The sequence below is a fragment of the Trichomycterus rosablanca genome, chromosome 14 (genome assembly GCF_030014385.1).
Source record: "Trichomycterus rosablanca isolate fTriRos1 chromosome 14, fTriRos1.hap1, whole genome shotgun sequence".
Taxonomy (NCBI): Eukaryota; Metazoa; Chordata; class Actinopteri; order Siluriformes; family Trichomycteridae; genus Trichomycterus; species Trichomycterus rosablanca.
In genome coordinates this window covers 19,301,062-19,311,691 of record NC_086001.1, presented here as the reverse complement: position 1 = coordinate 19,311,691, position 10,630 = coordinate 19,301,062, and the positions used below count along the sequence as shown (strand labels likewise).

Here is a 10,630-nt window from a genome sequence, read left to right as displayed (position 1 = left end):
GTGGGACTGAGAGAGGTGTTAATGCTGACAGTACCAGAGGACGTTTGCTGATTACTGGAGCTTCTGGTGGGCGTCAGATCCTCATGTTCAGTCTTAATCTTCACCAGAGTCTCATAATTATCATGGTTGCAGCTCTTGATGTGATTGTGGAGCTGATTTTGGGTTGTAGAGGAACGTGGACACGAGGAGCAGCAGAAATCCTTGTTCAGTTCTGAAGCAGAAAATAATCAAATAAATGTATAACATTATAAATAATCAAATACATTTATAACATTATAAATAATAAAATACATTTATAACATTATAAATAATAATATACATTTATAACATTATAAATAATCAAATACATTTATAACATAAATAATCAAATACATTTATAACATTATAAATAATCAAATACATTTATAACATTATAAATAATCAAATACATTTATAACATTATAAATAATAAATACATTTATAACATTATAAATAATCAAATACATTTATAACATTATAAATAATTAAATACATTTATAACAATATAAATAATCAAATACATTTATAACAGTATAAATATTCAAATGCATTTATAACATTATAAATAATCAAATACATTTATAACATTATAAATAATAAATACATTTATAACATTTTAAATAATAAATACATTTATAACATTATAAATAATCAAATACATTTATAACATTATAAATAATCGAATACATTTATAACATTATAAATAATTAAATATATTTATAACATTATAAATAATCAAATACATTTATAACATTATAAATAATAAAATACATTTATAACATTATAAATGATCAAATACATTTATAACATTATAAATATTAAAATACATTTCTAACATTATAAATAATAAATACATTTCTAACATTATAAATAATCAAATACATTTATAACATTATAAATAATCATATACATTTATAACATTATAAATAATCATATACATTTATAACATTATAAATAATAAAATACATTTATAACATTATAAATAATAAAATACATTTATAACATTATAAATAATAAAATACATTTATAACATTATAAATAATAAATACATTTATAACATTATAAATAATCAAATACATTTATAACATTATAAATAATCATATACAGTACATTCATAACATTATAAATGATCAAATACATTTATAACATTATAAATAATCAAATACATTTATGACATTATAAATAATAAAGATTGTTAGTAAATGTTAAACTGAGATCTGATGCTAAAGTCCTGTAACGTGATTCATCCTGAATTCATCATTTCCTGCTCACACTGATCTGCATGAGCACAATACAAGCTTTCACTGTATGATGCTTCATCCCAGGTTCCTCTGATTCTATTCAATCCAAATCTTATTTTACTCAAGATAAAAAATATCTTACTGAGTTCAACTTTATCTTCAGGTTCTTCCTTCTTCACAGGCTTCATCTGGAAACCTCCACACTGTTGGTCCTCTGGGGTGAGGTGTTCCTCAGAGGTGACGTGTTCCACAGGGATCGAGGTTCCTTCACCTGAAATTTCTTTGTTTTGTGAAAGAAAAAAAAAAGTTTGTTATTGTTGGTAGTAACGACCGACTTCTTTATTAAGCACTTAAGTCAGAACTAACAGACACGTACTTCTATACTATCTGTCAAAAAACACGACCTATAAACCTTTGTTCAAACAGGGTTTCAGCAGATTTAATAATAATAATACAACCCCAAATCAGAAAAAGTTGGGACCATTTTCTATAGGGGACAGGTCAGGACTGCAGGCAGGCCGGTCCAGTACACGTACCCTCTTCTACCACAGCCACACCTTTGTAATGTGTGCAGCAGGTGGTTTTGCATCATTTTGGAAAAAAATGCTAGCCGCTCAGGTGGTGCAGTGATAAAAACACACGCTGCAACCAGAGCTAAATTTCGAGTACATCGTATCGAATCCAGCTCTGCCTTGCCGGCTCGAGGCTGAGTGGCTGTATGAGCAACGATTGGCCGGTTGTTCAGTTGGGGGGCGGGACAAAGAGCCGGATGTGGGTCTCTCTCTGTCAGAATGCGATTACGACTTCTGCTGGCTGATTAGAGGTGATTGCACAGAGATGAGGAAAGAGTGCTCTTAGGGTGTGTCTCTCCACACGCAACGCTAGGTGGCACAACACTCATCAATGTGTGGGTGGGAAAATTGCATCCAGCTTGCTGCTCATATGTCGGAGGGGATGTGGGTTAGCTTCGATCTCCTCAGTCATGGCAGGGTTCGGCATAGACAGAGAGGAAGCACGATGCCAATTGGACAATTAACCCTCCTGTTATGTTTACGGGTCAAATTGACCCGTCTTAATGTTTCAAAATCTAAAAAGATATAGTTAAAAGTATTTTTTGTTATGAAACTTCATTGATTTCACTTATTAAGCCAAGCAGAAGGAGTTAATAATGAGATATAAACAATGATTATTGGTATTTTTTGGTTTCTGACCCTTTTAGATAATTAAACATGCCCCGGGTCAAATTGACAAGAAACAAACATAACAGGAGGGTTAAATGCTGATGGAACTGATGAAGAGCTTCTGTGGTGGTGTTTGCCTTTATGTAAACAAAACATGGTGCATGGACTCTGCACTGTTAATACCTACTGCTCTGCTGACCTGGAATACCTGGTTATAACGTGTAGACCCTTTATAACCAGGTATTATAACCACCAGAGTTTTCCTGCATTGTTACTGCTGCAGTTTATATCCCTCCAGATGCTAATGCTAACGCAGCTATAAAAGACCTTTGTGAACCCAGATGGAGTCTTTATTGTTTCTGGAGACTTTAATCACTGCAGTTTAAGATCTGGACTTCCAAAGTTTTATCAGAAGGGGACTTAACATTTTGAACCAAGTTTACACAAATGTAGCTGATGCCTACAAAGCTCCACCCCTCCCGCACCTGGGTCAGTCTGATCACCAGTCTTTGTTTCTGCTCTCCAAGTACACCCCAGTCATCAGACGTCTGAGACCCACAATGAGGACAGCTAAGATCTGGATGGAAGGTGCAGACTCATCTCTCCAGGACCATCAGCACAAACAGTCATGTATATATTGAATATATCAGCTTATATACTCGACTTTATTTCTTCTCATTCATTACCCAATCATTCAGCCACTTGTATTCACCTGGCATTACTCTGTAATTATATACTAGTGTAAACACGGTACAGTCAGCATGATCTGTTTAATCTTCTTTATCTTCTGTCTCCTCATTTCACTCACCTGCTCACTTATGCACTAAATATACAAAAATATTACAAGAACGACCAAATTAGGAGAAATTATTTTGCTCAAGTCTTACTGAGTTCATCTTTATCTTCAGGTTCTTCTTTCTTCACAGGCTTCATCTGGAAACCTCCACACTGTTGGTCCTCTGAGAAGAGCAGTTCCACAGAAGCCACAAGTTCTGCAGGGATTAAAGTGACTTCACCTGAAATTCATCAATATGAGAAGAAGAATCTCAACAACTGCAGGAAACTGAAGCTTGTGGGTTTGATTTTCTAATCACAAATAAATCCTAGTTAGATTAAAACTTAAACTTAAATCCAGACTGGAGTGCAGCAGCTGTACTGTAATGTACCACACTGTACTGTACTACTGTACTGTACCACACTGTAATGTACCATACTGTCTGGTGGAAAAGTGTCATCATGCTCTATATTTACTTACAGAAGAAATCATCATCATCATCATCCTCCTTTTGTATTATTTTCTTCTGAATTTTTTCATTCTGTAGATCCACAGGGGTGACGTCTCCCTCTTCTGCTGACTGCATTATTAAAGATCTAATAGACAGACACACAGACAGACAGACTATTTAACTATAAACAAAGTCCAACTGTAAACAAAGTTAAACTATAAACAAAGTTCAACTATAAACAAAGTTCAACTGTAAACAAAGTTAAACTATAAACAAAGTTCAACTGTAAACAAAGTTAAACTGTAAACAAAGTTCAACTATGAACAAAGTTCACCTGTAAACAAAGTTCAACTATAAACAAAGTTCACCTGTAAACAAAGTTCACCTGTAAACAAAGTTTAACTATAAACAAAGTTCAACTGTAAACAAAGTTCAACTGTAAACAAAGTTCAACTGTAAACAAAGTTCAACTATTAACAAAGCTATACTGTAAACAAAGTTCAACTATAAACAAAGTTCAACTGTAAACAAAGTTCAACTATAAACAAAGTTCAACTGTAAATAAAGTTCAACTATAAACAAAGTTCAACTATAAACAAAGTTCAACTGTAAACAAATTTCAACTATAAACAAAGTTCAACTGTAAACAAAGTTCAACTATAAACAAAGTTCAACTATAAACAAAGCTATACTGTAAACAAAGTTCAACTGTAAACAAAGTTAAACTATAAACAAAGTTCAACTGTAAACAAAGTTCAACTATAAACAAAGCTATACTGTAAACAAAGTTCAAATATAAACAAAGTTCAACTATAAACAAAGTTCAACTATAAACAAAGTTCAACTGTAAACAAAGTTTAACTGTAAACAAAGTCCAACTGTAACAAAGTTAAACTATAAACAAAGTTAAACTATAAACAAAGTTCAACTGTAAACAAAGTTCAACTATGAACAAGGTTCAACTGTAAACAAAGTTCAACTGTAAACAAAGTTAAACTATAAACAAAGTTAAACTATAAACAAAGTTCAACTGTAAACAAAGTTCAACTATAAACAAAGCTATACTGTAAACAAAGTTAAACTATAAACAAAGTTCAACTATAAACAAAGTTCAACTATAAACAAAGTTTAACTGTAAACAAAGTCCAACTGTAACAAAGTTAAACTATAAACAAAGTTAAACTATAAACAAAGTTCAACTGTAAACAAAGTTCAACTATGAACAAGGTTCAACTGTAAACAAAGTTCAACTGTAAACAAAGTTCAACTATAAACAAAGTTAAACTATAAACAAAGTTCAACTGTAAACAAAGTTCAATTATAAACAAAGCTATACTGTAAACAAAGTTCAACTATAAACAAAGTTCAACTGTAAACAAAGTTCAACTATAAACAAAGTTCAACTGTAAACAAAGCTCAACTGTAAACAAAGTTCAACTATAAACAAAGTTCAACTGTAAACAAAGTTCAACTGTAAACAAATTTCAACTATAAACAAAGTTCAACTGTAAACAAAGTTCAACTATAAACAATGTTCAACTGTAAACAAAGTTCAACTGTAAACAAAGTTCAACTATAAACAAAGTTAAACTGTAAACAAAGTTCAACTGTAAACAAAGTTCAACTATAAACAAAGCTATACTGTAAACAAAGTTCAAAAATAAACAAAGTTCAACTGTAAACAAAGTTCAACTGTAAACAAAGTTCACCTGTAAACAAAGTTCACCTGTAAACAAAGTTCAACTATAAAAAAGTTCATATAGAAAATATGGAGGTGTTTATATAAAAGTTTATATAAAAATGGGAGATTTAATCATGAAGTACAAACTACAGTACAAGTACTACATGAAGTACTACAGTACAAACACAGCAGCTTCTTGTTCTTCTTATGATGTTTAATGGCGGTTGGCAGAACAACTGAAGACGCACCAGCACCACCATCATATAAAAGCTGAAACCCTCCCAAATGAGGTTTAATTTACGAAAATAAATTTGCTTCACTGCAGAAATATTGATCATTTAATGAACACAGAAAGGTCAGATTTTGGCAAGACAAAAGTTTTGTCGCCTTGTCATATAATGCACCCAATCCTAGTTTACAGCCTCACCTGTGCTCACTAATTGATCGGTTAATTAGTGGGTGTGTATAAAAAGAACCCCAGCACCCCAGACCTTCACTTGAACTGCAACTTCACCTCTGACAACATGCCAAAAATCCACCCTGCGACCAAAGCCTTGATTATCAAGAGGCTGAAGACCAGATCCACTGCAGAGGTGGCTGGCACCTTTAATGTGTCTCAGCGTCAAGTACAAAGAATTAAAAAAAGATTTGAAGAGACTGGAGATGTTTTTGACAAGCCCAGGTCCGGCAGACCCCGCAAGACAACTGCTAAGGAGGAACGTTTGTTGGTTCCAAAGCCAGCCCCTCTTCCACTGCAGCAGAGCTCCACCAGGCCTGGTCACCTCAAGTCCCTGTGTCAACTAGAACAGTTTGTAGGATTCTGTCTCGAAATGGCCTCCATGGTCGAATCAGTGCCCAGAAGCCAGCACTAAACAAAAGGCCCACAGCCTGCTAAACGGATGGACGCTGGAAAAGTGGCAGAAGGTGGATTTCTCAGATGAATCATCAGTTGAATTACACCACAGCCGCCGCAAATACTGCAGGAGACCTACTGGAGCCCGTATGGATCCAAGATTCACCCAGAAAACATTTGCAAGGTGGAAGGCAATATCAATAGCCTAAAATATCAAGAAGTATTAGCTACCTCTTACATTCCCAATCATAAAAGGGGTCAAATTTTGCAGCAGGATGGTGCTCCATCTCATACATCCATCTCTATATCAAAGTTCCTCAAGGCGAAGAAGATCAAGGTGCTCCAGGACTGGCCAGCCCAGTCACCAGACATGAACATCATTGAGCATGTTTGGGGTAGGATGAAAGAGGAAGCTTGGAAGACAAAACCAAAGAATCTTGATGAACTCTGGGAGGCATGTAAGACTGCATTCTTTGCTATTCCTGATGACTTCATCAATAAATTGTATGAATCATTGTCGAACCGCATGGTCACACAAAATATTAAATATGGCTCTAATAGCACCACAACTTCATTCACCAATGTTATGAAACATATCTTTGTATTTGAAGTAAATTATTTGTTTGATTTTCACATTACTTTCTGTGGGCGACAAAACCTTTGTCTTGCCAAAATCTGACCTTTCTGTGTTCATTAAATGATCAATATTTCTGCAGTGAAGCAAATTGATTTTCATAAATTAAACCTCATTTGGGAGGGTTTCAGATTTCATATGAGTCATTTCTAAAACCAATGGATGAATTTAAAGTCAGGTTATAAGCTTTTGTTTCCACAACATGGATAAGCGACAGAACTTCTGTCAGGGGCTGTAGAAGTGTTAAAGTAAGAGGCTATTCATTTATGAAAACTTAGCATTCATAATATGAAGAATTTATGCAAACACCATAAAGACCAGGGCAAAATTCTTCCACTTGAAAGTAAAAGTTGTTCTGTGTTTATTAAAGTAGATTAAACTTGAATAAAGAATAAAAACAGATTCAGATCTGAGGTTGGTACATTACACCACATTACATTTGATGATTAATGATCATATTCACACCATCATGTACGTTTGATAATTGAAGTAGAACAGTTCTAGTGGATATTAGTAGAAAAAGAAAACTGTAAGAGAAAAAATGATACATAGCTTTTTCTGTACATGCAGTAGTGGATTATCATTTTATTTTCTCCTCTGAATGCGCTGGTGTTTTTCAAGACAACTCCAGTCACAAAAACTTATCTCCTGTGTGACCGTACTGGTGTCTATTAAAAATGCTGCTTCCAGTAAAACTTAATCTGCACTATAAGCAGCAATATGGGTCATCCTCTTATGTGAATGCGCTGGTGTGGTGTACTTAAAGGATATTCCTTTCACTAAAGTTCTTTTCAGACAGTGAACGGTGATATGACCTCTCTCCTGTGTGAATGCGCTGGTGTTGTTGGAAAAAAACATAATATGCAATAAAATACTTCCTACACTATTAACAGTGATGTAGTTTCTCTATGTGAATACGCTGATGCTGTTTGAGATTATTTTCTTGAGCAAAACTCTTTCCACACACTGAGCAGTAATACGGTTTCTCTCCTGTGTGAATACGCTGGTGTACTTTAAGGGCACCACTTTGAGTAAAACTTTTTCCACACTCAGTGCAGTTATACGGTTTCTCTCCTGTGTGAACACGCTGGTGTACTTTAAGGGCACTACTTTGAATAAAACTCTTTCCACACTCAGAGCAGTTATACGGTTTCTCTCCTGTGTGAATACGCTGGTGTTTTTGAAGGGTACCCTGTTGAGAAAAACTCTTTCCACACTCTGTGCAGTGATACGGTTTCTCTCCTGTGTGAATACGCTGGTGTTTTTGAAGATTACCCTGTTGAGCAAAACTCTTTCCACACTCTGAGCAGTGATACGGTTTCTCTCCTGTGTGAATACGCTGGTGTTTTTGAAGGTTACCCTGTTCAGCAAAACTCTTTCCACACTCTGAGCAGTGATACGGTTTCTCTCCTGTGTGAATACGCTGGTGTTTTTGAAGGTTACCCTGTTCAGCAAAACTCTTTCCACACTCTGAGCAGTGATACGGTTTCTCTCCTGTGTGAATACGCTGGTGTTTTTGAAGGTTACCCTGTTCAGCAAAATTGTTTCCAGACTCCGAGCAGTGATACGGTTTCTGTCCTGTGTGAATACGCTGGTGTTTTTGAAGAGTACCCTGTTGAGCAAAACTCTTTCCACACTCTGAGCAGTGATATGGCTTCTCTCCTGTGTGAATACGCTGGTGTTGTTGGAGTGTAGTCTGATGAGAAAAACTCTTCCCACACTCTGAGCAGTGATATGGCTTCTCTCCTGTGTGAATGTGCTGGTGTCGTTGGAGATGACTCTGCGTAGTAAAACTCTTCCCACACTCTAAGCAGTGATGAAAGTTCTTCATGTTTATGCTTTGATAAGACTGTAGAAACTGTTTCGTTGGAAAGCAACAGAAACAAAGAAACAAGTCGATTAATTAGCATTACTATTAGCATTATCCATTAGCATTATTACTACATTAATACTAGGGTTGGGCGGTATGACGATATTACCGTATACCGCGGTATTCAAAAATGGTGACGGTATTCAAAAACGGTGACGGTATTTTTTAAATGTGAAGCGCCGAATTTCTGCTTCAGGTTTGTTTACCTTGAAAACTGAGACTTTAGGACATGCGCGCATCCACAGTGAGGGGGGAGGGGTGGGAGTGGTAGGCGGTTGGAGCTCGCTGATTGGCTGTGGGGTGCTCACTGGTGATAACACAGAGAGACGAGTGAAGAGCCACACTGGCTAGCATTAGGTGTGAGCTAACAAGCAGAAACTGAAAAACGGCTCGTCTTTTAATTTAAACATTAAACATTTTTTATCAGTTCAACCGGAAATAAACACAAGCGCGTGCATGCGTGGACATGTACTTATTTACTAAATATATCTTCAGTGTAAATCGAGCACAAGTGTTGAGAAAAAGGAGCAAACAGTAATAATAACGTTACGCCCAATCCGCTGTTCTGACTCTTGTCTGCCATAGATTTTCCTGCCTATGTAAGAACTATTTTTTCCTAAATAAAAGCGCTATATTAAGAAAAAAGAACGTCTCACCTGTCGGGTAATGTGAATTATAAAATATATTGTCTGGCCCTTTATGAAAGTTAAGCGCACTATAGGGCGTAGGGAGCTAGTGTGTAGGGAATAGATCGGATTTGTACCGTTTCCGTGCTCGTGTTTTGCACTGAGCTTGTGTGATATGTAAAGTAGCGTTCTCGTTAACCACTCAAATGTTTGGACTTTGAATTATTTTAACATTACTTTACATCACCGTCATTGCAACATGAACATTTACATTCATAATTTTTTGTTACGGTATAGAACTTAATTCTGGATTACAGGCATAACTAATCGTACACGTTCATACACTTTTAAGAAATATCTGTAACTATAAAGTAAGCAGTTAACTTTTGAAATATATTGAAGTGTGTAGCCTGCTATTATTCTGTTTTGTGTGGGCTGAGAGAGATTACAATGCCAAAATGTTATGTGTTAATGTTTGTGTTAAAGTGTAATTGATACACATGCATTTATACTTACGCGTATTTATTATAGATCAGATAAGATAACCAATCCCCCCCCCCGCCGCGGTAATACCGTATACCGCGGTATTTCCTGAAGACGGTATGACGGTATGAAAATCGTCAATATCGCCCAACCCTAGCACAATAAGTAATAAAAACATTAAATTCACTTCACGTCTAAGTGAGAATCTGAATTCAAAGAACATCAGGATAAAATACTTATAAGTGCTGCAGATATTAATAATTAAATAACTATAAATAACTTGATATAAATAAAGATATAAGAGATCTGACTTTCTCAACATCAGTCCTGCACCAAGCAAATCTAATCCAGTTCATGACAGGACTAATAATTAGCTCACAAGTGTAAATCTTTGGTGTGCTGGGAGTAAAAAAGGCTTCATAAATCACCACAATTATGAGCATAAATCTATTTTAAGCAGTCTGAATATATTAACCTGATAATATTAAATAACATAATAAAATAAAAACAACAACAAATGCAACATAAATGTAAAAGAAACAAACAAGAAAACCCTTTACCTTCCTGTTAGAATCCTGGCAGCCACTTTAACAAAGCTGGTGTCTCCAACAGGTCGTTTCTAATGAAGAACGTGCAGAAGATCCTTCTTACCAAGGGACACAGCTACAAGTCTAGAGTTTAGTCCTTAAATAGACCTGAGGACAAAGACCCAAGACCAGTTCAAAACTCTGCATTGGTCAATCATCAGCCAACCATTCACACCTTCTTGTGTGAAGTTCTAGCTCATTATCTATGGAACATGTGCAAATGAAGTAGA

The 10,630-nt window shown here is 35.2% G+C and overlaps 1 protein-coding gene across 1 annotated transcript in view; it reads right to left on the bottom strand.

Moving 5' to 3' along the window:
• Positions 1 to 5,557: 5,557 nt before the first annotated feature.
• LOC134326867 (zinc finger protein 658B-like) overlaps positions 5,558 to 10,630 on the bottom strand; it is a gene marked incomplete at both ends in the record, with an annotated part of 45,772 nt that continues 40,699 nt past the window's right edge. The window contains 2 exons of the mRNA XM_063008991.1: positions 5,558 to 5,598; positions 7,744 to 8,649. Coding sequence (XP_062865061.1) covers positions 5,558 to 5,598; positions 7,744 to 8,649 — 947 coding nt within the window. The remainder of the gene's footprint in view (positions 5,599 to 7,743; positions 8,650 to 10,630) is intronic.